This window comes from Babylonia areolata, chromosome 10 (genome assembly GCF_041734735.1).
Source record: "Babylonia areolata isolate BAREFJ2019XMU chromosome 10, ASM4173473v1, whole genome shotgun sequence".
NCBI classification, from domain to species: domain Eukaryota; kingdom Metazoa; phylum Mollusca; class Gastropoda; order Neogastropoda; family Buccinidae; genus Babylonia; species Babylonia areolata.
The window spans coordinates 19,031,168-19,057,509 of NC_134885.1; the positions used below are offsets into that span (position 1 = coordinate 19,031,168).

At 40.9% G+C, this 26,342-nt stretch overlaps 1 protein-coding gene across 1 annotated transcript; it reads left to right on the plus strand.

The window, feature by feature from the left end:
• Positions 1–858: 858 nt before the first annotated feature.
• Positions 859–25,778, plus strand: LOC143286861 (bifunctional arginine demethylase and lysyl-hydroxylase JMJD6-like). The gene is made up of 9 exons (XM_076594704.1): positions 859–1,043; positions 9,505–9,716; positions 16,436–16,588; positions 18,282–18,382; positions 19,297–19,392; positions 20,652–20,799; positions 21,175–21,363; positions 21,896–22,059; positions 22,601–25,778. Exons 1-9 carry the CDS (start codon positions 989–991, stop codon positions 22,758–22,760), a joined length of 1,278 nt encoding a protein of 425 aa, XP_076450819.1. The 5' UTR covers positions 859–988; the 3' UTR covers positions 22,761–25,778.
• Positions 25,779–26,342: the final 564 nt, after the last annotated feature.

The window sequence follows — 26,342 nt, forward strand, 5'->3', positions numbered from 1 at the left end:
AATTTCATCAACATACTGATGTCGTCAAATAGAAGAAGAAGAAGAAGAAAACAACATTTACAAGTTAAATAAGCTGACAGCAAAAATGACTTTCTTGCCTCCTTTGAGCAAATTACAAAAATTAAAACTGGTTTCGGATATGAATATTTTCAGGCAATACACAAACGCTTTAACGCTCAACGAGTGTAAGACGACATTTGCAAATTTGATAACTAACATAAAACGACTTGTTTGCCTCCACTGAACGTATTCTATTTTCTTTGTAAAAATATAAACCGATTTTGGAGACAGGTATATTTTCAGACACATTAAGCCGATAGGTCGTTAAACTCCACTCTACCTTTTCGCAACTGATAATGCTCTGGTCATTCCATGTTTGATTGAAATCATCCCCAGTCACAGACGGTCACAGACAATTTATAGGCTCTCGTCGTACGCCATTGCGTCTCATTATTTCTGCTTCTCACTTATGACGACGACTTCGAAATTTGAGGAAGCTTATAAAGCACACACACACACACACACACACACACACACACACACACTTTCTCTTGTTGCAGTTGTCTCGGAGACAGAATTAGTCTACCTTATGTCAGTGTGTGTGTGTGTGTGTGCTCTGTCATTCCTTATTACTTTGAATTCTTCTTTTCCTTTTTGCCCTGATGGCTATTCAGCACTGATGTTTAAACATGTTAATTTATTTTTATTTTTTTTATTTTAATCTTAACCCCTGACAAAGCATCACATTATTTTTTCTTGGAGATTTTCTGAAGCTATTGATGACAACACACTGCACGATCCTGGTTTGGTCATGTAAATGACCTCCCCTGATAACTCTCTTCAACCGGGGGTCAATAAGTAATTCTGCTGTCAGGGGAAGGGAAAAAAAAGTGTGCCCGTTTTCAATTCAGTCATCTAAATCATCTTGAGTGCAAGATTGTGGTTTTGAGATCTTTGATACACTTGCACCAGAATTGTTTCTACGTCTATGGAGCACAGAGTTCGGAAGAGGGTAAAAGAGGCAAAATGTAAAGCTCGGCCAGGTTAGTTTTTGGAACTTCTCGAACACATGGTGAAGAGAAAAGGCAAACGTGCTTCTGCGCACGTACAGCACTGTGAACGTGATTGATGATTATAGGTGGTCAGTCTTGAGTCCAGACTTGTATTATGTGTTTCTAGCATATTGTAACCATGGCACCGTATGAAGACCGAACTGAAAAGAAATATATATTTGTCCGAAGTAGTAATGGTTGATCTGCTTGAAGAAGAACAAGAAAAAAAAAAAGAACAGAAAAAAAGAAGAAAAACAACAACAAAAAACCAAACAAACAAGAACTCATGACACAATAATAAACATATTACAAGTAGAAGTACAGTATTAGTTGCAGCTCACTGTATCACTACCAGCCTCATAATACTATTAAATAAAAAGTATTTATTACATTAATATTTTTGCATTATTATGTAATTTATTATATTTAATATCACAATCAGTATTGTAAAAATCACACATTCTTAGGTGTCGTCAACACTAGAGCCCAAGTCGCGAAGAGACAGACGACATTTATATGATGGTATCTAAATGATCTGGCAATATCAACTTCTCTTCCCCTTCTCCTCCTTTGGTTTGGAAGGTGGACTGAGTTCTGATGAACATGTGGTCCAGTGGTGGAGTCTGCTGAGATAACTGTATAATAAGTGGGAGGCCCATAGCTCATACTTGATTTAAAAGGTTAAAACAGTGTATCCATGGTGCTGCTGGTTAAATGTTCTTAGCTGAGCCAGTATGCTGGGAAAGAAGCTATTAGTATTACAGAGGGCCAGGTGGGTGGCGCATTCCTGGAACATTGTTAGGACTCCCCTTGCCTGGCTATCCCCACTGATGTAGAAGAGGGACTCATCATTGTCTTCCATACACTGTTATTGATCTTGAAAATTATGGTGAGGTGGTTATGTTGTCTTCTTTCTGTGAAAGACTTCAAAGAGGCTCCCACTGCAGCGTGTTGATAATGCTGGTCACACAGCCAGGTATCTGATCACTGTAGTTATTGAAAACAAAGCGGGCTGCCCTACATTGCATTTTCTAAGTTGTGTTATATAAAAATATATTAACATTTAATGATTTACAACTCTGAATAGCTAAATGAGATATAAGACAAAATAAATGAAAGCAAGGACGGAAGAAGCACAAAAAACTATATTATCACAGTATCAGAAAATGCATAAAGAAACAGGAGGGGTGGGAGGAGAGAAAATGGAATGAATTTTATTTATTTATTTATTTTTTTAAAGATAGAGAACAAGAGAGAGAGAGAGACAGAGAGAGAAGATAAAACAGAGTAATACAGTCATCAGGGTTCAAATTTAACTTATTCTTTTGAGTGCCAGTCGGGCACTTTGGAACAACATTTGAGTGCACAATTGTGGTTTTGGGTGTCAGCATAATAAAATGAAATAAAATCTTCCTTCGTTTCAACAGTGTGCCAAGGAAAGTCTTTCTGCCAGGCTTCATTGTACAGGTGCTGGCACTTTGATTCATACTCCTGTTTATTCATTTTGTCATCCAGAGTTTTTGGCTCTGTTTCGGGAGCCTTTATTTTAACACTGAAGATGGGAAACCTCGTTCGTCACTAACGTGCCATGAACATCAGCATCCAATCGCAAACACACAAATATGTGCACGATAACATTTGAAAATTAAATGCATGTCAGTGTATGCCCAAAAGGATGTAAAAGCAGTCATGATACAAATACTGGTGGTGGTGTGTCCATCGAGATCGATGATGACCATCGTTGTCATCCAGCTGGGGGAGGGTGGGGTGGGGGGGGAGGATGCTCATGAATCTATCTGTGAATGCGCAGATGGCTGAATAGTCCAATCTGTGCACGAAATGTTCGCTGACAGTTGGGGCAGACAAAGACAGGCATGCCATTGTCAGGGAGCTTGTTTGCCCGTGACTTTCTGGTCTGCCTCTTCTGAACAGCTGCAGCAGTCCTGTTGGCCTTGCACAACTTGGCGCCTTTGTGCACAGCAGCGCGCCATTTGTCACGGTCCACTGCAGATTCCTCCCAGGAGTCAGGGTTGATATCAAACGCTTTCAGAGAGACTTTCAGAGTATCTCTGAAGCGCTTCTTCTGACCTCCATGTGATCTCTTCCCTTGTTGCAGCTCGCCATAGAAGAGCCTTTTGGGCAGCCGATGGTCTGGCATGCGCGCCACGTGTCCAGCCCAGCGAAGCTGGGACTGCATCAGGATGGTGAAGATGCTGGGAAGGGTGGCTTTTGCGAGCACCTCTGTGTCTGGGGTCTTGTCTTGCCACTTGATGTTCAGTAGCTTCCTGAGGCATGTTGTGTGGAAGTGGTTCAGCTTGGCATGTTCTTGGTACACTGTCCAAGTTTCGCAGGCGTACAGTAGTGTGGGGAGAACTACTGCTCTGTAGACCTTTAGCTTGGTCTCAAGACTAATGCCTCTTCTGTTCCAGACATTTGCATTGAGTCTACCAAAAGTTGCGCTTGCTCTTGCAATCCTGACGTTCACTTCATCGTCAATGGTCACATTTCGTGACAGTGTGCTGCCAAGGTATGTGAACCACTCCACCGCACTGAGTCTCTGACTGTTGACTGTGATGTTGGGCTCAACGTAGGGTTTCCCTGGGGCTGGCTGATGGAGAACTTCAGTTTTCCTCATGCTGATGGTAAGGCCAAAGTTCCTGGTGGCAGTGGCAAACTTGTCGACGCTGAGTTGCATGTCAGCTTCAGATCCAGCGTTGAGGGCACAATCATCGGCAAACAAAAAGTCTTTGATGATGTCTGTCATGACCTTCGTTTTTGTTTGAAGCCTTCTGAGGTTAAACAACTTGCCATCTGTTCGGTACTTTAGGCCGATTCCAACATCGCCATCTCTGAAGGCATCAGTAAGCATTGCAGAGAACATGAGGCTGAACAGCGTTGGAGCCAGGACGCAGCCTTGCTTGACACCATTTGTGACAGCAAAAGGAGCAGATGTTTCGCCATTGTCCTGGACTCGAGCTTGCATGCCTTCATGGAATTGGCTGACCAAGGAAATAAATTTCCGAGGGCATCCGTACTTGGCCATGATCTTCCACAGTCCCTCTCTACTCACGGTATCGAAGGCCTTAGTGAGGTCGACATAGGTGGAGAACAGATCAGCATTTTGCTCCTGACATTTCTCTTGCAGCTGCCTTGCAGCAAACACCATGTCGGTGGTTCCGCGCTCTTTCCGGAATCCACATTGGCTCTCAGGCAAATGACCTTGGTCAAGGTGTGCTGTGAGGCGGTTTAGTAGGATCCTGGCAAGTATCTTGCCTGCGATGGAGAGCAAGGAAATGCCCCGATGGTTATCACAGGCTTGCCGGTTCCCCTTTCGCTTGTACAAGTGAATGATAGATGCATCTTTGAAATCCTGGGGGATCGTCTCTTCTTTCCACATGAGTGAGTACAGCTGATGGAGCTTCTCAGTCAGCACAGTGCCTCCATCCTTGTAGACTTCTGCTGGTATGGAGTCTGAGCCAGGTGCTTTGCCACTGGATAGCAGACGGATTGCTTTCTGGGTCTCAAGAGGTGTTGGCGGATCGTCCAGTGCTTCGTTGATGGGGACTTGTGGGAGACGGTCTATGGCTTCATCATTTATGGAGGAAGGGCGATTTAATACACTGTTGAAGTGCTCAGCCCAGTGTTCGAGAATTTTCTCCTTCTCGGTGATCAAGGTATTCCCATCTGCACTGAGGAGGGGGGATGATCCTGAGGATGTGGGGCCATAGACTTCTTTTAAGGCATCATAGAACCTCTTCATATCGTCCCTGTCAGCATATCCCTGGATCTCATCAGCTTTGTCACTCAGCCACTTATCCTGCATCTGGCGTAACTTTTGCTGAACAGTCCTGCGGATGGCATCGTACGCATCCTTTTTTGATGTGGACTTTGGGTTGCTCAGGTAGGCTTGATGCAGACGGCGTTTCTCATCCAGAAGCTGCTTGATTTCATCACAGTTTTCATCAAACCAGTCTTTGTGCTTTCTGGTCATGGGTCCCAGGGTCTCTGAAGCTGTACTATAGATCAGCTCACGCAGGGTCCTCCAGTCAGACTCCACATTCTGGTTGTCCAGAGAGGCGGATTCCAGACGATCTTCCAGCAGCTCCACAAAGGACTGTTTGATGGTGATGTTTTTCAGCTTAGTGATGTTGAGCCGTTTTGGAGCCTTCTGGCCTTGGGGGCGTCTCTTGGGTTGGATTCAAATATTCAGCTTCGAGACTACAAGGCGATGGTCTGTCCAACACTCAGCGCCGCACATGGTCTTTGTTACATGTACATCTTGCCTATCCCTTTTCCCGACGATGACATAATCGATGAGATGCCAATGCTTTGAGCGAGGGTGCATCCATGACGTCCTGTTAGGGGTAGGGAGGCAGAAAACTGTGTTGGTTATCAGCAGTTCATGCTCTGCACAGGTCTGAAGCAAAAGCAATCCATTTGGGTTGCAGTGGCCCACACCGTGCTTTCCAATCACCCCATCCCAGGAGATGTAGTCAGAGCCAACTCTAGCATTGAAGTCCCCAAGAATGATGAGCTTGTCTGCTTTAGGGATAGCAGCAATGACAGAGTGAAGGTCCTCGTAGAACTTCGCCTTCACTTCATCCGGGTTGGTCATGGTTGGGGCGTAGGCACTGACAATGGTGAGGTGCTTCTGGCCAGATGCCAGTGGGAGTTTCATGGTCATAAGCCTATCGTTGACTCCCTTTGGGATTCCAGCTAGCTTGCTGACAAGTGCTGTTTTTACTGCAAAACCAACGCCGGCCTCACGTCGCTCTTCGCTTCCTCGTCCACTCCAGAAGAAGGTGTAACCAGATCCCTGTTCACAGAGCTCGCCTTCGCCTGCAAGCCGAGTCTCACTCAAGGCTGCGATGTCAATGTTGTATCTGGCGAGTTCGGATGCAACTAGTGCCGTTCTCCTTTGGGGTCTGTCCGCATTATCTCTGTCCAGGAGAGTCCTTATGTTCCAAGCACCAATGGTGAGAGGAACAATCCTTGTTTTTTTCATTTCTTTCTTGTTGTTTCGACTGCTGATATAGGGTCCCCGCCAGCCGCGGTATGCTGGCCAGGGTGATATGGAGCAGGCAATTTTAGGGCACCTTTTCTAGCCCCTTCCTCATGCCAGGGAGGTGAGCAGTGCATTCCAAAAGAGGGCTGCTCAGACGCTCAGACGGCTGCCGAGCTCCATCGCTGCTCCTGTCGACGAAGAACGACCCTATGGCCTGAGCCGCCTGCGTGCAGGTCTGCGGCTGCGACTGCCAGTGTACCCACACCTGTCGTTTTGTCGCTCGCCTGTCACCACAGGACTTGGGGGTGATGAAATGATGAAGGATGAAAGGTCATTTTGGATGACTGATGACTTGCGCGATGAGTTTGTTAAAAGTGAAGAGGAGTTGCGCAACGTCAACCTCACTCTCTCGTCCGGGTCCACCAATTTCCAGTGGCAAGACTAAGTCGAGACGACTGGAGGATGAGCACGGATGCAGTGGATGACCATGATATCCTTTCGGTGTCTCATCTTGCTCTCTGCACTCCACAGTGCGTTGCTGTAACCGCCTTCCTCTCCGTTGAACCGATAGGTTTCTTCCGCAGATTCTGCCGGATCCAGACTGTGCATGCATGGGTAGACACACCCTGGGGGCCAACTGCGTGTGGCATGCACACAGCAGGGTGGAGCTAGATGGCCGTCGGTGGCTCTCCTGAGCCAACGCCCTTTTATGGATCTCCATAAGGGTGTCTAGCCACCTGCCTCACCAGTCCCGGAAGGGAGCGGTGGGAGTGCCGGTTTAGTCGCCGGCAACCTGACCCTGATACAAATACTAAGTAGAGAGAGAGCAGGTTTTCGTTGTTTTTTTTAGCTGAAATTATTTTTTTATATTATTGCTTGAAGTGTTGACACACTGTAGGTATCATGACTACTGATTAGTCAGATAATGAAATTTTGGTTTTACATAACAGGCACAAGTAAATTGGTATATCAAACTTGTGTATGACGACATGCTTACAGAGGAAACAAAACAGCAAACATGGATTAACTTTGTTGTAATTATATCACAAAATCTTGGTTTGACATGTTTGGAATAATCAGTCCACATTCATTATTCACAGACTTATTCACGTTATAATGAATAAAATAAAATATGGATGTGTTTTATATTGAAAGGTAAACAAATCTGAAAATTGATCTAAACTACTATTTCATGATAAAATTAAAACATCATAGAGTACAACTCATCTTTATTAATCCGATTGGAAAATACATGTACGTTCAAAAGTTGGTCACTCACAGCAATCTCTCACTCAGTCTCAGCCCAAAGTTGTCTAATATTTATATGCACGTACAACAAAGTTTTAACTTAAAACTAATAAAAGTGAAAAGATTGAATTAAAATATGAAAGTGATAAAAATTAACAGCTTGCTTTATAACACAGTAACTGCGTAAGAGAAATTATGACATGTATTTTAAGAAGACTAAGATTTTGTGAGAAACGGTATTTCTGGTAAAAGAAATTATAACATGTATCTTAAAGATGAAGTAAGAAGTGCTATTTCCCAATAAGAGACACTATGATAAAATTATCATTTTGTGATTATGAATTCTTAAGTGGCATTTTGTGTAATAAAAATATCACATTCTTGGATGCCATAAAAGATATATATATATATATATATATATATATATATATATATATATAATAATATGTTTTAATTTTATCACATGCATTAAGGTACATTGATTTTCAGAATAAGAAACCCTATTCCAAGTTATTCATGATTACAGACCTGAACCCTTATTGCTTGAAGGATATATATATTTTAATTATAATCAGAAACAATCATTGTGCAAATTAAGAATATCCTGTCATGACCCCTCAATAGAAAAAGGTAGAATGTCTTTTCAACATCCCATAAGAATGGAGACTATGTTTACAATGTCAAACAGTGGCAGATGAATATCATTTCTTAGATGACTGCAAATTATACAAAGAAATTAGAATAGAATTATACACAAAATTAAAAAATACCTTCCAAATATTAAACCCAGTCAGGTTATACTGGAACTAGTGGAAGACAAACATGTGGGACTGTTTGGAAAATTTGTCAATAACTGCTGCCATAGCATATATAGGAGTGATTCAATCTCTTGTTCTATATATATTTATTATTATTTTGTTTTGCTTTTTGTGTGTGGTACAACGTGGCATGCATGTTTTATAAACCTTGTTAAGGTTTAATTGACATCAAAATTGATTCTGATTCTAAATCCGACAATTTATAGCCATATGCTTGCCTGCACAACGAACTTGTCTTTTATTACATTTAATGATTTATGTTAATTTGCTATTTTGAGCAGTGCTGTACCTTGACTGTTCTGTCAAACTGAACTGAAAGCAGCTCGGGGGAAACACACTGGTCCAGACATCACTGATATTTTAAAGATATGGAATGAAGCAATAGATTAAGTGTGGTCAGGACTTTTGACTCATTTACCTGTATCCCCATCCAGTTTAAATAAATCAATACATTCAAAAGGTGTTTGCAATGTGCAAAAGATTTGAAGTTAAACAGCAATGCTCAATGCTAAGCTGCATCACTTTCTGGCTTTAGTTTAAAAAGTAAAAAATACTGTAAAACATTGCTTATTTCATCTGCTAGGCATTAGTAAAAGGATTGTTTACTTGGCAGTCTTGCTTATATACTGTGAATTGGAACAGTTTAAAAAACTGTAATGCTACACAGACATAATCTCTGCTCTTTAGGTTTTTTTTTCCATACATCATTGTTTGGGTCAGCCAGGTTTCAGCCCTGAATGAAGGGACATAACTGCAAAAATCTCTCCATAACCATCACAGTGATGTGTCTTTATGATGTTTGGTTTTAGTTTAGGTCTTTGATGCAACATGCTAATCAAGAGTTACTTTTGTTCACATCAGAAAAACAAAATTATATAAATGAACTTAGCCCTGGATGGAGAAGGATAGGTTGGTTGACAAGACACATATGTTGATAAATTACTACCCAATTCCAGGGAATAGTAATTATGATTTAAAATGTACACTATTAGTAATAGACAAAAATAGTAGCACTTCTTTTGAAACTTCAACAAAGAATTTGTGGTTAGCAAATGTTGACAATGTTTCTGACGTAAAACATTTATAATAGAAATAGATAAAGTACTTTCACTCAGTATTTCAAGTGGACAAAGGCTTTTGAATAAAGATACATGTGCATATACTTGCCCACTAGCTTTTCCCATCTTCTCACATCTCCCAAGAATTCATGTTGATTTCCTCTGTTGGGACAATCCTGAATACAACAGTTATTCACCATTCTTATGTCTGCTAGAACAAAACAAATTAGGAGAACAGTAGAGGTAATATTTCTGAATTTGATAAATTACTAATTAGTTGTCAGTTCTTATGTTATAAATCTTTTTTCTGTTTGTTTTTTCAGAGCTGTCTACAGAAAAACATGGATGGCATTGCAACAAGTACGCTGATAATTTTGACCTATCATTTGCAACTGTAAAAGACAACGTGGAACGAGTGGATGGCTCTCAACTGAGCACAGAGGAATTCATCACCCGCTATGAGCGTACATACACCCCAGTTGTGCTGACCAATCTTCAGCAGGACTGGCCTGCCAATTACAAATGGACCCTTGATGTAAGTGGTAAACTTACTTCTTGCGCTTGTTCTGATTCTAGTGTAAATTTAATTAAGGTTTTTAGCACTTGAAAATTTGTTAGTTTGAAGAGCTGCTAAAGTAAAGGATTTCATTCACACAATATTTTTGTGCTGTTGTGTGGTGAAGGCTTATTACTTTAACAAATTACAACTGAAAAAAGGCCCTTTACATGTTGTATTGTGGAGATAACTTGGTAATTTACTGTTAACCCATGAAAATGTGCTTAAGCCTTTCACTTCCAAGCACGGATATATATTTATATATATATATATATCCATATTTTAGGGGTAACTCTACTGCATTATCAACAGTCCAGCTTGTCAGTTGAATAAGCTTACTTCCTTGCAAATGGTGACTGCTGTGATTCATGTTAGAAGCAATATCTCAGCAAGTTTCGACTCGTTTTGATGCTTTCTTTTTCTTCTCCTTTTTTTTAAATATTTTATTTTTATTTATTTAAATTTTACGTTTTGTAAAGCAAAAAGTTGTTTAGCATGTCAATATGGCTGCCATGACGTGTAATACAGAAGAGGTGACTAGAATTTTGTTTGATTTTCTGCACATCGCCAATAGCAACTACGAAAACATGATAGAAAACGAAAGTGATGTTGTTGATGAACTGAAAACATACTTTTACAAATTTTTTAGCATTATTTTATTTTTTGTGATTATTTTTTAGAGGTTGGTGATAATTTTGCAAAAATCACAAATTGAATCAGAGGGTTAATTAATATTGGCATCTTAAGTGTTTCATGTCAGTAAGTCTGCAAAAATGCTCTGTTATTTGCCCCAGGATGTACATATGTGCACTCACAGATAGATTCATGAGCATCCCCCCCTCCCACCCCACCCCCACCACCACCACCCTGCCCCCATCCCCCAGCTGGATGACAACGATGGTCATCATCGATCTCGATGGACACACACCACATATGCATCCACATCATTTCAGGATTTTTCACAGTTCTATTTTTAAGTTGATGTATCCCAACAGCCACCAGTCAGAAAGCTTGATGTGTCTACTTTCATTATCTGTGAGGAGCAACAGCCAGTCATGCTGTGTATGGTAATTACTGGATTTTTATTTTCCGTACCCCTAGACAACACTTTAAAATGGTGGGTGATGAAGCACAACCTGGCCCTAGTTCTTGAAGCATCAGGGTGTTGCAAAAACTGTGATTTTGTTACCAAAGATACTGCATTAGCTTTACAAGTCATTGAAGATGATGAAGTCTGTGCTTGTGGTGACAGTCTTGTAAGATGGTTAACTTGATTGAGTTGATGAGAATGAAAGTGAGAGTGATGATTTGCAGAGAGGGTGGAGGTTTGGAGTAGTTGTAAAACTAGGTATTGCAAAAAAGGAGAGAGACTGCAACATGAGGCCAAGAATAGCTCTGTGGCTGACACGAAGTTAAAAAAACAACACAAATCATCCATTTTTCAGGGCAGTGAGGGAGGGAGAGGTTGATGAAAAAAAGGGTGGAACTATAAATCACTGGACCTAAAACGGGTTTTTGAAAACTACACTTGCATTGATCAAAGAAGGGGATCAGCTATTACATGCAGGTGAAATTCTCTCACCAGTCCTCTGTGCTGTGTGCCATCTTGGTTACTTATAGTGGAAACCTATTTAATATTGCCTTAAATTAAAATAAACATGAGGTGAGTGGGTGTGGCAGAGGTAGGCATGGCACATGAAGGACATGTATGTGTGTGTGTGTGATTTCTATTTCTCTTGAAAAAACTAAACTAAAATATAACTAAAAGACAGTTTGCTGACTACATTGCCAAGAAACTGTAAGTGAAAGATGGGTTGAAAATGTGTAGAATCCTTCCTGGATTATAATTCATGACTTTATGTATACATGTACATAAGTTATGGCAAGAGAATTATCTTTTTGTTTTCATATTTTCTAGGTTCACTTCTGCTGCTTTTTAGTTTTACTAACAATCTGTGAAATTTATTTTTCTCACTTTTATGGTTCACTTATTGTTGACTTACTTGTGTAAACAAAGTGAGTCTATGTTTTAACCCGGTGTTAGGTTGTCTGTGTGTGTGTGTGTGTGTCTGTGTGTCTTTAACATTGACATTTTCTCTGCAAATACTTTGTCAGTTGACACCAAATTAGGCATAAAATAGGAACAATTCAGTTCTTTCCAGTCATCTTGTTTAAAACAATATTGCACCTCAGGGATGGGCACAAAAAAATAAAAAAATGAAGCCTAATTATAAGCAAACTGCATTTACTGTTGTATTTATATTTTTTGTATTATCTAAACTTGGCACTTTGATCTGATATTCTGACACAACAACAAGAGCAGTCATTATTATCAGTTTTTGTTCAAACAGGAACTACTTTTGCTAAGCATGGAAGTTTTATTTATTTTGCAAACATTTTGGTGCAGATAGTAAAAAAGGGAAATTACTCTGTAATTAATGCTAGGGGACTTAATTTGCTTTAAACTGATCTTTCTCATCTTAAACATTACATTTTGAAATTATACTCAATACATAAAAAGCTTGTGTGTTTTACTCTCAGTGTACAGGGCTTTCACTATGTTCATTCGCCCAAGTGGTCTTTTTCGGAAAATACTAAAATCAATACGACGAGTGGACTTTACAGATCTGTTGGCTGAGCCCTGATGGTCATGGGCAAAAATCAATTGCGTACACATATTTATACACATTCAAAGCGTGTGCTCATATTCTTCGCGAATGCGAACGACGCCATTTTGTTTCAAGTTATTGACCTGCCCGTTCAGCCCTATATTCAATGGACAATACATGATAACATGTGATGGAAAGTTGGAGAAGGAGACCGTTAAATATTTATTCAGAGAAAGATTTGTGAACGCCTCATCATTTACTGGATTATGCCCCAAACTATCTTAAAAATATCCACAGAATCAGTCAGATCTCACAGTTAAAAATTGTAAACCATGTGAGTTAATACCCTTGAACTGATCTTGATGAAAAGAAATGAAGTCCTTTTCACTTCTTACGACGTTTAGAAGTACTTCTACTTGGCTCTCCGATGTTGACTGTTCCTTTGTGGTCTTCAAGTGCGTCAGTCATGATTCTTTCCAGGAAGATGTTGAAGAGAGTTGGTGAGAGCAAACAGCCTTGCCTCACTCCGACTGTGGTTCTGAACCAGTCTCCTATGTTACTGTTGAAGTAGACTGCGCTGGTGGCTTTGTCGTTGAGGTTCTGTATCATTCGGGTCAGGTTGACATTGAAGTTATACAACCTCATGGTGGCCCATAAAGCTGCATGCCATACTCGGTCAAACGCCTTCTTGAAATCCATGAAGACGTGGTAGAGGTCTTGCTGATGTTGGAGGTACCTCTCGCACAGTATCCTGAGGTTGAAGATTTGCTCTGTTGTACTGCGCCCTGGTCTGAAGCCTGCTTGTTCCTCTGCGATGATCTTCTCCGCTTGTGGCTTCAATCTATTTAGCAGGATCTTTAGCATGACTTTGCTGGGATGGCTTATTAGGCTGATCGTGTGGTAGTTCTGGCACTGTTGTAGATTGCCTTTCTTGGGGAGAGTGATGATCAGTGACTGGGTCCACAGTGTTGGCCACTCCCCTGTCTGCCAGATCTTGTTGCAGATGGTTGTGAGGGCTGTGATCATTGCTTCTCCCCCTGCTTGGACCAGCTCTGCTGGGATATTATCCACTCCTACTGACTTCCCCTTTTTCAGCGATTTTACAGCTGCTTCCACTTCTTCTTGAAAGATGGGGTGGTTGTCGTCGTTGGTTGCTGGAGGGACGTTCAGTACCTCTGGGTCTCCCGTGGCTCTGTGACCGTACAGCTCGGAGCAGTATTCAGTCCACCTCTTCAAAATGTCCTGTTCTTCAGTGAGACATTTTCCAGTTTTGTCCTGGATGGTGGTGGTTCGCTCTTGCTTTGTGCTGGTCAGTTTTTTCACAGGTTGGTATGCCTTCTTGCAGAGCAGTCACCAACTTACGTTTCGCTGACGATATTGATGGCCTAGCAGGAAAAGAAGAGGAGCAGGTTAGTTGACCACCTTGATAAAACCTCTAGAGCCTATGGCATGCAGATCAGTGCAGAGAAGACCAAACTGATGACCAACAACACCAATGGCATCAGCACTGACATAAGAGTGGATGGCCAGAAGCTAGAAACTGTCCACAGCTTTAAATATTTAAACCTGGGAGCAATTGTGACAGATGAGGGATCCAAACCTGAAATACTCTCCAGGATTGCACAGGCGACAGCAGCACTCACAAAACTGAAGTACATCTGGAACGACCGGAACATTGCACTGGGCTCAAAGATCAGACTGATGTGTGCCCTGGTGACATCAATACTCTTGTATGCATGTAAATCGTGGACCTTAACAGCTGAAATAGAAAAGAGAATACAGTCCACTGAGATGAGATGCTTTCAAAGACTCCTGGGCATCTCCTACAAAGATCATATCATGAACGAAGAAGTTTGAAACAGAATCAGGCAAGTCATTGGGCCCTACAAAGACCTGTTGACCTTGGTCAAGAGACGCAAGCTCAAATGGTATGGCCATGTCACGAGATCATCAGGGCTTGCCAAGACATTCCTGCAGGGCACAGTGCAAGGGGGGAGAAGGAGAGGCAGACAGAGGAAGAGATGGAAAGACAACATCCCAGAAAGGACGGGCTTGAGGTTGAGCGATACAGTCAGGAGGTCAGAAAACCGAGAGGATTGGAGGATGCTGGTTGCCAGATCACCTGTGGCGCCCCAACGGTCCACGAGACTACGGGATAGGTGAAGGTGAAGGTACTTGGCTCTACATGTTATTAGTTTAACAAAATACTTAATTTTCATATCAACTTTAAAACTATAAAACTAGAATGAACATAAAAGAGAAATTGAATCGACCGTGTCGTACTACATTCCCGGCGGGTGTAACTAAACTTGTACATCTATCTAGATCTAGTGAAAACGGCTAAATGTTGCAGTGTGATTGCGGCGATAGCCATTAAAAAGAATTTTTTTTTTTTATTGCACTTAAGGATTTTTTGAATGCCCAAGATACACCAGAATAATATGATTTAAACAGCGTTCTCACTGCGAATACCGCAATTGATTTATTGCCCTTTAAAAAAGTATGTTCAAATGTTAAATTTTAGAACGTCAGTTAAGGAGCCACGATAGTGCAATGGATAAGGCAGTTTCTTCTCACCCGAACATGTGGGGTTCGAATCTGGTTAGGACTTTTTTTTATTATTATTTTTTTTTAAACGCGAAGCTTTATAATAACAAATACAGAACACATTTTAACGATTAGATTTAAAAAAATTTTTTTTTTTAAAGTGTATCACAAGTGAGTCTTGAAGGCCTTGCCTCTCTTGTTAACAATGTGTTAAATAAGCTTCAAACCATCTGAAATGATTGTCTGTTCATTTTCCTTTCAGAAAAGTATGGGTTATGTATATTTTCCTGCAGTAGTTTATGTGCTAGAATTCTTTGTTATGTTATTTGCTTTGTAACCGAAAACTGCATTGCAAATTGGAAGCACAAGCCAAATTACTACCTGGCACTGAAGAGGATAAAATAATGGTTTGAACATATACTTGTATGTGTATTGTATTGTATTACCCAACAGATTTCTCTGTTTGAATTTGGAGTTTCTTTCCCCAGGGAGAGCATGTCGCTACAGTGAGAGCACCATCTTTTTTTTTTTTTTTGCTGCCCCATCATCTGCACCGCTTCAGTGGCATTACTCCCATGCCGCTCATTTAGATTCCCCCATACACGGCCACACCCGGGTTCTTCCGTCACAGTTCCAGTGTCGGCAGTCCACAGGGAACCATTGATGTTAGGTCGCCAGGAGGCCTCACCAGAGGAGACCCTGCACTGCTGCTGAATCACTTCGGTGGTGTTCAGTGGTGCTTGTTCTGATTTAACGTACTTAGGACACCACCTACTAAGCCCCCTACTAACGACAATAATGGCTTAGTCGCAGAGCCAGGCTGAGTGAGTGTCCCTCCCAGAGTGGAGACTGCCACCACGTCCCTCCAACAAGAGCTCCTCATGAATCTGCCAACACTGAAGACATTGACAGGACTCACCCCATGCACAGAAGTGGAGGGGTATTGAAACTGAGGTCACCATGAGAGCAGGGCATGAAAGGCCACAGACTTTGAGACTGTTTTGTCTATATTGATGATGATGGAGGAGGAGGATGATGATGACGATGACAATGTTGCCATAGAGGTCCATTTTGGTTTGGGACTGCGTGACAAGGTTGTACTCTACGCTTCCTGTCATAATGATATCCCGGCGTTAACCAGGCCCGAGAGATAGAGACACTTGCAGCGTTGGTCAAGTAATTTGAGCAACACACCCAAAGACGCATCCTTGAAGTGGATGACACTCGACTGTGTGGTCCCAGTCTCCCCATTTAAGCCCACAGCACACTCAGCTCTGGGTAGGAGCCGGCCACAGGCTGCAAAACCCACCTCCGCTGGGATTCAAACCCATGTCCTCCCAGCAGTCAGTCCGCAATGCTAGCCACTTCGCCACGGCGGCTGGTCCATCTTTTTTTTTTTCATGTACTTATTTTTATGTGTGTGTGTGTCTTGTGCATTTGTTGTTGTGTGTGTGCATCACTTAGTGCTTGTTCTCATGCATATGCTTTTGCACTGCTTATGTGGATTTTATTTTCTTATGGAATATCTTGTGATATTTTCAGCGTCTGAGCAGGAAGTACCGCAACCAAAGATTTAAATGTGGAGAGGATGACGAGGGTTATTCTGTCAAGATGAAGATGAAATACTTTGTGTCCTACATGAGGCACAACAAAGATGACAGTCCTCTCTACATATTTGATAGCAGTTACGGAGAGGTAGGGAAACCATGTCAGCGTTGTGGTTTGTTTTAGGGGGTTTAGGGGTCATGTTTATCAAGAATATTAATAATATATATCTGTGTGTTTGTGTGTGCGTGTGTGTTTGTATGTGTGTGTGTGTGATGCAAGTCCTACTCAACATATTAACAAAAGGAACAAGCAAATAATCAAAACAGATGCCCACACTCACACATGTGCACTCACCCACACCCATAACCCCATACACTCAACCCCTCATCCACCAGTCCCTATACTCACACCTCCTGCCCCCCCACCCACCCTCATAATGTACTCTCTCTCACTCACTCACTCTAATTCATCACTCTCATCACTCTCTCAAAAGGTTTTCTGGTTGTGGGTGGGGAGGATGAAGTCATGAATATTCTTGGTTGTTTTTGTTTTTGATACAACAGTAAATGACATAAGGATGCCCAGTAAATAATGTTTCTGACCTTTTAAGTAAATATCATTAATATGTCCCTTGAAGATCTCTGCTTTTTAGCAGTTGATAGAATCTTTCACATTCCCAAATTCAACAGAGATAATGCTGCGAGAGCTTTTAGTTCTATAGATGCTCCTCATTCACATCCTTTAAAACCAATCAAACGCATTCCTTTTCAAGCTGTGTGGAAAGCTACATAATATATTATGGCACTCTGTCACAAATTTGTATAGTGTATTGCATGGATCCAAATCTGTTTCTTCTATGCATGTTGGTGTGTGTGTGGTTTTGTGTGTGTGTGCTTTGTCTCTTCTGATGTATTACTGTAAAGTACTTTAAGCACTTTAAGAAGTTTGAAAACTTTATCTATATAAATGTACTGAATCTTATTGTTATTTATAAGGTATTCGGTGTTGGCAGAAAAATGAACATAAAAAACTAGAGATTCTATGAAAACTTACTTTTCTCTTTCTCTCTCTTTCTTTCTTTTTTTTATTTTTTTATTTTATTTTTTAACTATTTTTATTATTGATATTTTGGATATAGAATCAAATTGTCTCTGGCAAAATTATATTGAAAAACCCACTTTGATTTTGAAGTGAATACACGTACAAAGTTGCTTTTGTCACTGCGGTGACATACTCTCCTTGAGGAGAGTAGCCCAAATTCCACATATAAATCTGCTATGACAACACAGCACGACACTGTACAAATTACAGTACAAAGCAATAAATACAGCACAATACAATACAATACAATACAATACAATTATAATGCAGTGCAACATAAATTTCAATACAATACAAATTACAATACAATATTTGGTTAGCTTTATTTTCTGCCAAAACAACTTTCAGGGCTTAATGATAATCAGCAACAGAGGGAGGGAGTATGAAAGAACAAGTTTCTGTGGTTCACTTCCATTTGGCATTATAAAGCAATGGCTGACCTGATTTAGTTGTAGAACTTCATGATTTTCATGAAAGTAGAACATTCCGTAAAGGTTTTATGAATGCTTTTTATTAGATAGGATTTGCATTTAGCTGTTGTTGTTGTTTTTTCTTGTTGTTTTTTTAAAATCATATGTGTGTATATATATATATATATAGAGAGAGAGAGAGAGAGATTTTTAAAAATTGGGATTTGTACATGTTACAAAAACAAAGAAGGAAAAAAATAAAATTATTTGAATTTAGACAGTGAGGATACTTGTTCTGATTGACGTTTTTAAACCTATGATGATTGCAGCATCAGAAGAGACGCAGGTTGCTGGAAGACTATGAAGTACCTAGATACTTTCGTGATGATTTGTTCAAGTATGCTGGGGAATCCAAGAGGCCACCATATAGGTGAGTGATTAATTACAGTCTGTTTTTCTGTTTTAGGCAAACAGTGTTGACCTTCAAAAAAAAATATGTCTCTTGGTTTAAATGATACACTAGGACCTGCAGGTTTTCCCCCATCATTTCTTTTTTGTATCATGTTTATGTGTGTTGTAAACTTTTTGTATATATGGTCCAGAATCTGATTTGGTGTCCAGTTTTTGTGACATTCATGATGAAAAATAAAAATGATTTGTTTGGGTTTTTTGACAGATTTATTTATTTACTACATGCACTAAGCATAACACACCACTTTGATGTGAACATGATGTCTATATATCCTTTTCTTTGACATTAAGTTTTATAGTATACATTGCTGATAACTTTCACACCGTGAAATATGTGATGGGTAATGGCTACAAATGTTTGTAACTTAATTGTGAGAATAGAAATGCTTAATTTTTACATTTCCATAGGAATCATATGAATATATATTGTTAGATATATGAAAATGTTTTGTGGTTTTGTTGTTTTTATTAAAATTTTTAAATACAGATTTATCAGCAACTTTTGTGTGAAGATATATATTGAAGAAAAATTAGATCATTTGTTGCTGTATGTAAGACTGAATCAGATTACAGAATTTTATACTTCTGAAAGTCTGTCACACCAAGACCCTTAGTTGGTGATAGGTCTGTAAGAATGGATGGGCCTGTTTTCATGTTTAGATCTTGGTGAATGTCAAAGAGTAAATGTGGATATTTGTGATCTGATGACAGGTGGTACCTTTTTGAAGAGTAACATGGGATGTTCTTTGTAGATCTGCAATGAATTCACAACCTTGGATAACATGCAATTGTTGTATTAACTTTGTTGGATGTTGTGTTATCTTTACTGAATTTTTAGACCACTGTATATGTGTTATCCATGTTTCTGTGCAGATGGTTTGTGATGGGTCCTGCTCGTTCTGGTACTGGAATTCATATCGACCCCCTGGGTACAAGTGCATGGAACGCTGTCGTCAAAGGGCATAAACGGTATGTAAGTTTATAGAATGTTGTTGTCAAAGGTCATGAATAGTAAGTGCATGGAATATTATTGTCAAAGGTTATAAACATTATGTAAGTGCAAAAGATATTTATCATAAAATTAATGTCCCTTCTGGGATGCCAGGGATCTTTCTGTATAAAAAACATCCCTGCCTTCTGGAAATTCTGTGCTAGAAATGGCCTCTTTTCTATTGCTCACCTTGTTTCTACCTTTTTTCCCCTCAGCTATTGTTTGCTTTTTCTGCTTGTGTCCATTAACTGAGAAAAAAGAATGAAGAAATGAACAATTTTAAACTCTAGTGACCAATAATTACCTTTACAGATATTGTTCACATTTTCAGGACAAGGAAAAGAGACAGCATGGTAGACAGTAAGGAATTTCACTCTGGTTTCTTTTTGATTTTGTGCTCTCTTTGACCAAACTCACTTTCTGACCTTCACCTAGCTCTACATTGTGAGGGGTTTGAGGAGAGGAAAAGGGGACTGAATCCTGTAGTGTGTGCGTGTGTGTGTGTGTGTGTGTGTGTGTGTGTTTGACTAGGTCTCATGAATTGCTTAACACTATAACTAAGTTTAAGAATTTTCAGGTAATACAAAAAACTTCCAAGTTGCCTGCTTTGGTGCAATACAGATTGACTCAGCATCTAGGAAGTTTTGGGTTCCAACCCACACACTAAAACCGACACCCACAGACATTTGTGTGTGTGTGTGAGGGAGAGCTGGGGCACCATCCAAATGAGTTATAGCTTATATGTGCTGGCTTTAGTCCAGAAATTGTGGCTTGCGCTGGTGTGAAAATACTCTTTAAAAACTTTGTATTGATAAAAAAGAAAGAAAAAACGACGATTTCCTTTCGGTTCTGAACTCTAGGTGTTACATGGATGGGAGAGAACAAGTTTAGGTGTGGCTGTATATGGGTAGGTGGGATCAGGTGACAGTTACATCATCAAGGGAAAGCTGGCAATTGTGGGGCAAAAGATAAATGATGTTCTTAGTCAATTTTTTGCCAGAGAGGGCACCTGACCCACAAACTCACAAAGCCAACAGTTCAGGAATTTGGCAGATACTGTACCCCTTTTCTTTCTAATTCTGTTGTGCTGTTTCTCCTCAAATTTAACAGTGTTGATGTTACCCTTTGTAAATGAGGATGAGTAAAAGTGCAGACATTTGATGGAAAGTTGAATAGCTGTCCTCTGTTGTCAGATGGTTGCATGTGATATCAGGTCATCCTTTTTCTTCTTGTTCAGGTGGGTTTTACTTCCAACCAACACTCCCCGTGATCTGGTCAAGGTGAAGTCAGAGACTGGAGGAAAACAGAAAGATGAGGCCATCACCTGGTTCCAACATATCTACCCCCTCACGCAGCTCCCAACTTGGCCACAGGACTGTAAACCGGTTAGTGTCCTACTGTGTCTATGTAGATGACAGGAAGAAATGTGGGGTCTCCATGAGGTCTTCTCGTAGTTGAAATCTAGACTCCTTTACCTTCATTGTGTTGACATTGTTTCAGCGTGTGTCAGAGTGAAGCATAGACATTAAATAGAATCAAAACACAAAGGACTTTGGAATGTGATGACATTGTTTTTGTTTACTTGACACTGATTTTTTTTTAACTCCCCATGTTCTTCGTAATCCTTGAAACAGTGTTATTTTGACACCCTCATCCTTTCCACACTTGTGAATTTGAATTCCTTGATCATGACTTTAGACATTGCAGCCTTGACCTTTCTGATAAAAAAAAATATTGGATTTTGGATTGTTGCAAAAAAGCTGGAGATCCTACAGAAGCCTGGAGAGACAGTGTTTGTGCCTGGTGGCTGGTGGCATGTGGTTCTGAACCTGGATGACACTGTGGCAGTGACACAGAACTTTTGCAGCTCCACCAACTTTCCCATTGTGTGGCACAAGACTGTGCGCGGCCGTCCCAAGCTGTCTCGCAAATGGATGAAAACATTGAAAGTGAGTGACACAAAATACAGTTTGTTTGGGACAGGAGTGTTCTTGCTGTGTGCAGGTGTGTCAGATTGTTGAAAGTGAAAGTTACCAAACATTTATCTAGATATTAAAATCCCTGCACAGAGATGTCTTCATGTGCATGCAGACAAAAGCACTCATGTATGCAGACACATGATTACATGTATGTATGAAATGCCTGTCCACTCCACCATACCCTGCCTAGCCACACATGCCCACACATACACTTCTACTATTTATATCTTTATTTTCCTACTACATCAAGTACAGATAGATTGTTGATTCTCCCCCCATTATATTTCCTAAGTTTCGACTGAGCAAGTAATACACTTTTTCCCTTTGTACCCCCAATAAGTTTGCTGCTCTTACAGTCTTCAATAATTTTTCATCTCATAATTTGTGTACTAGTCCAGTCCATGGACTGGTTGTCAGTATTATTGTTGGTGCTGTATCTTGCCTTGACAAGTGAAGTGAATGATGACCAGTGTTACTATCAGCACTGTTTGTTGTGTTGAAGAAACTGCGGCCTGATGTTGCTGCATTGGCAGAGGATGTGGATCTTCATGCCCCCTCCGGTTTCAACTCGGACAGTTCCAGTTCTGCTTCCTCTTCCTCCTCCTCCTCCTCCGATGACAGTGCTGATTCTGAGCCTGACTCAGAGTCAGAGAGCAGCAGCAAGAGGTTAGTGTTTTCCTCCCCCTTCTCTTGTCATCTATTGTTCACATGTGTACTTGTTTCCACCAGTGGTCTTTTACATGCACCCTCTTCCGGTCTGTTTAATTAAACAGCATTACTTCATTTCTTAGTGCAGTACCTGCTGGATATACATTGATGTTTCCAGACCCTTGAACAAAACTATATCTATTGATTTTGGTGTCCAGTGATCAAGGCACTGGCAGATAAGCATGTGAAGCTGACCTATTTGTGAAATGTTCACCCATAACCACAACCTGTGAGCGAGGAGGGTTCATATCCAAAACAATATCCTCTTGGCTGTTACACTTTTTGTTACTTGCTCAGACTATATCCATGGCTCAGACCATGGTGGTATCACATTGCTATTTGAAGCAGTGCAGTGAGAGGGGTTATAAAAAAAATTAAAAAGTGAATTCATTTGATGTTTTCAACTTAAAATATGTTCATGGTCATGTGTACCTGTGAACCTACTAACAGTGAGAAGTAACGTTAATGTGTTGAAATAGAAAAAAAAGTGTATTTGCAGGCGGAGAGTGACACGATCTCGTTCGCTCACACCGAACGGCAGCTCAGCCTGGGATAATGTGAAAAAGCGTGACCATTCCCACTCGCGCTCCAAGTCCAAGTGTCATCTGCGTGAGGACAGCGACCGCAGTGTGTCCAGCACACCTAAAAACTCCAGATGACCCTCGTGTCTGATGGAACAGGGGGACAGTGGTGTTGGCTGGCTGATGAGGGGCACAGGGTGATGGAGTTTGTGATCAATCAGAGAACAGTTGCTTGTCTGCTGGTGAACCCAACATCTCTGGTAACTGGGCTTGGGTAGCTCTTTAGTCACAGTTGCATAGTTTGTCAGATTATTTATGTACTGAACCAAGTGTAGTATATTTGTTGTTGTTCTTTTGTATCTATTTTTTGGTTGGTTTGTTTCTGGTTTATGTTTGTCAAGTTGACTCCAGTTCATTTTGTCAGTAGCAGATTCAACCAGTGCCTTTGGGTGACTTTAAAGTCATGTTTTAAATAAGAGTACAGATTTTATCCTCAGAGTTTCGCCAGCATTGTCCAAAAGCCTGCTGTACAATTGAAAGGAAGTGTGGCTTGGAGTTGATCACCCTGTGAACCTGATACATGTTTCACCTGTTTTTCTGTGTCTGTTTGTCTCATGCAGATTGACTTAACATTTTGCTACCATGTTAGTTGATGAGCATTACTAACAGTACTCTTCATTCAGAAAAAATAACAAAAATCAAGAAAACAAATCAGGTGCAAAAAAAGCAACAAATAGCATTGCCAACACATCACCACTTGCAAACATGTCCTAATGTGTGCACACAAACACATTAACCTCACATTCTGTATGCCTTGGCTTGCTTCATTGGTTGTCACAGACTAATTTGCACAGTAGCAATACTGCCAATTGCCTCCAAGCATGAAAGGTCAAAGAGACCCACTCTTTGTGGAGGCAGTGCCCCTTCTGTACTCCACATGTCAGAGTGGATCTTTTGTGACCTTCAAAGCAAGGCTAGGGGTATTTTTTGCAGGCTTTTTTGTTATTTGTTTGCTTTTGAAGGTAAACATTCTAGAATCAGTCTGTGCATTGAAAAGCTTGCGAATGTCCCAGAATTTCAAGCATGTGAATCTTAGAGCAAAAGAATTACGAACTTCAGAAGACTTCTTCAACCTATGATGAATAGCTAGGGATAAGTACCTTACAGTCATGCATGCACTTACACAGAACACTGGCACACTCACATAGAAAAATATGCAATTGTACCATCACTTGTTTTTTTTGCCAACTATTCAGTCATGTTTTAATCAAATGAAAGGAAAGCACTCTCATGTTCCATTGTGTATTGTGTATCTGTTCTTCATCATCAGTCCCATGACTTCTGTAGTGGTCAGGGGGGCCTGGGGACAGAAGAAGCTTATGTGTTTGGCATGGTCATGTCTGTCCAGTCCTGACAGGAGGTGTGGCATGGTCATGTCTGTCCTGACAGGTGTGGCATGGTCATGTCTGTCCAGTCCTGACAGGAGGTGTGGCATGGTCATGTCTGTCCTGACAGGTGTGGCATGGTCATGTCTGTCCAGTCCTGACAGGAGGTGTGGCATGGTCATGTCTGTCCAGTCCTGACAGGAGGTGTGGCATGGTCATGTCTGTCCTGACAGGTGTGGCATGGTCATGTCTGTCCAGTCCTGACAGGAGGTGTGGCGTGGTCATGTCTGTTCAGTCCTGACAGGTGTGGCATGGTCATGTCTGTCCAGTCCTGACAGGTCTGGCATGATCATGTCTGTCCTGACAGGAGGTGTGGCATGATCATGTCTGTCCTGACAGGTGTGGCATTGTCATGTCTGTCCTGACAGGTGTGGCATGGTCATGTCTGTCCTGACAGGAGGTGTGGTATGGTCATGTCTGTCCTGACGGGAGGTGTGGCATGATCTGTCCAGTCCTGACAGGTGTGGCATGATCATGTCTGTCCAGTCCTGACAGGTGTGGCATTGTCATGTCTGTCCTGACAGGAGGTGTGGCATGGTCATGTCTGTCCAGTCCTGACAGGTGTGGCATTGTCATGTCTGTCCTGACAGGAGGTGTGGCATGGTCATGTCTGTCCGGTCCTGACTGGTGCGGCATTGTCATGTCTGCCCTGACAGGTGTGGCATGGTCATGTCTGTCCAGTCCTGACATGTGTGGCATTGTCATGTGTGTCCTGACAGGAGGTGTAGCATGGTCATGTCTGTCTAGTCCTCTATGTTGTCAGAGCAGGTTTTCTGTTGCCACCCTCATCTTAGCCCACCGTTGACGGTGCCTTGACTGATGGTCTTGCAGTGGCTTCTGCCGCTCATTTGTGGCAAGGAAAGGTTCTGGGGGTCCACAAGCCTCCTGACCTTGCTCTACATGTGGTTGTTAATGTTTTCATAAAAGAGTATTAGCTGATGAACTAAGTCAACATTTCCTGCCAAGTTCTTGTTTCAAGCCCTATGCATCATGCTCCTTCTCTATGTGCATAACCCAGAGATGGTGCAGCATGCCTGGAGCATCACGGTTCCAGAGTCTCCGTCTTAAGAGCTGTGTGGTGAGGAAGCAAGCACTGCATTTGCAGGTTGAGAAGACTGAGTTTGTCAGTATTGTTTTGTCACATTCACAGAAATTTTGAATGTTTCCATGTCAGCAGGGTGCATGCCCTGACCACAAGTTTTGAACAGTATTTTGCATGTCTGGTCTCTTTAGTTTGAGTGAATTATTTTTACTTTTTATATCTCCCAGTCATCATGGCTACCATTGATGTGTACTGATAACAAACCCTTGTCATCTTTGTTTTTTCTTTCAGACTGCGCCATTTAATCTTTTACAATTAGACAGTTCTCATTGACTTGCCATGTAGAATCATGAAAAAGGAGATGAGGTTCTCAAAAAGTGTGTTTTGTGTAAATGCCTGTTGTTGCATGTAACTTTTAATAGGTTGACAGGGGTGAGAGGAATGGTGGTAGAGGAAGTGAGTTTAGTTGGAAATCAAATAGCAGGAGGTTTGATTGGAAATCACTCAGTAGAGGAAGGGGGGTTTAACTGGAAATCACTTTACCAGATTACTTGGTCTATTCACATGTCACATATCATTGGGTTGTATACCTTTAAAATTGTGTGAACATTCAAGTAAGTTTTTGTTAGAACTGATTGTTAATTGGTGCATCAAGTTTTGAGTGTTTTTTTTTTAATGTAATTAAGAACACCAGTAGTCTTTTTTTCTGCCCCTGTGTGTGTATATGTGTATTCTAAGACTGAATTTTATTATTCTGTGAGTAATTCCAATCAGTGTTATGGATTTGAAAGTGGTGAATGATGGTTCTGGTGTAAGTTGCTGTGATTTACCTGCCTTCATTTCCTGAATGACACAGGTTATTTTTTAATTTGATGATTCCTTGCCAAAGTTACTAATGCCATTTCTGCTGTGGGATAAAATCCTCAAGCCTGGACTTTTAGGGGGAGAAGGGGGAAAGAAGGGGACCTTTGCCATATAATATCCATGGGGAGAGAGTTCTTTTTTTCTTTTCTTTTTACAGAAGAGTAAAAGTGATTGGTTACATAAATATGTTTTTTGCCCTGTCCTGTCCCATTCTCTCCCTAGTTTTATGCCCTCACATTGTTGGTCTGTATATATTGCTAAACAAATCAAATGATAAAGTTGCAAAGCACACACAAATATAATATGTGTACGATCAGAACCTGAAATACCAGTGTGCAGTTGATTGGTAAATGTTTTGTATAAAATTTG

Coding starts and splice junctions, on each gene's coding strand:
- LOC143286861 (XM_076594704.1), top strand. CDS start 989: ATGGAGCACAGAGTTCGGAAGAGGGTAAAAGAGGCAAAATGTAAAGCT. Junction 1,044..9,504: donor AAAATGTAAAGCTCGGCCAG/GTTAGTTTTTGG, acceptor TTGTTTTTTCAG/AGCTGTCTACAGAAAAACAT. Junction 21,364..21,895: donor AATGGATGAAAACATTGAAA/GTGAGTGACACA, acceptor GTTGTGTTGAAG/AAACTGCGGCCTGATGTTGC.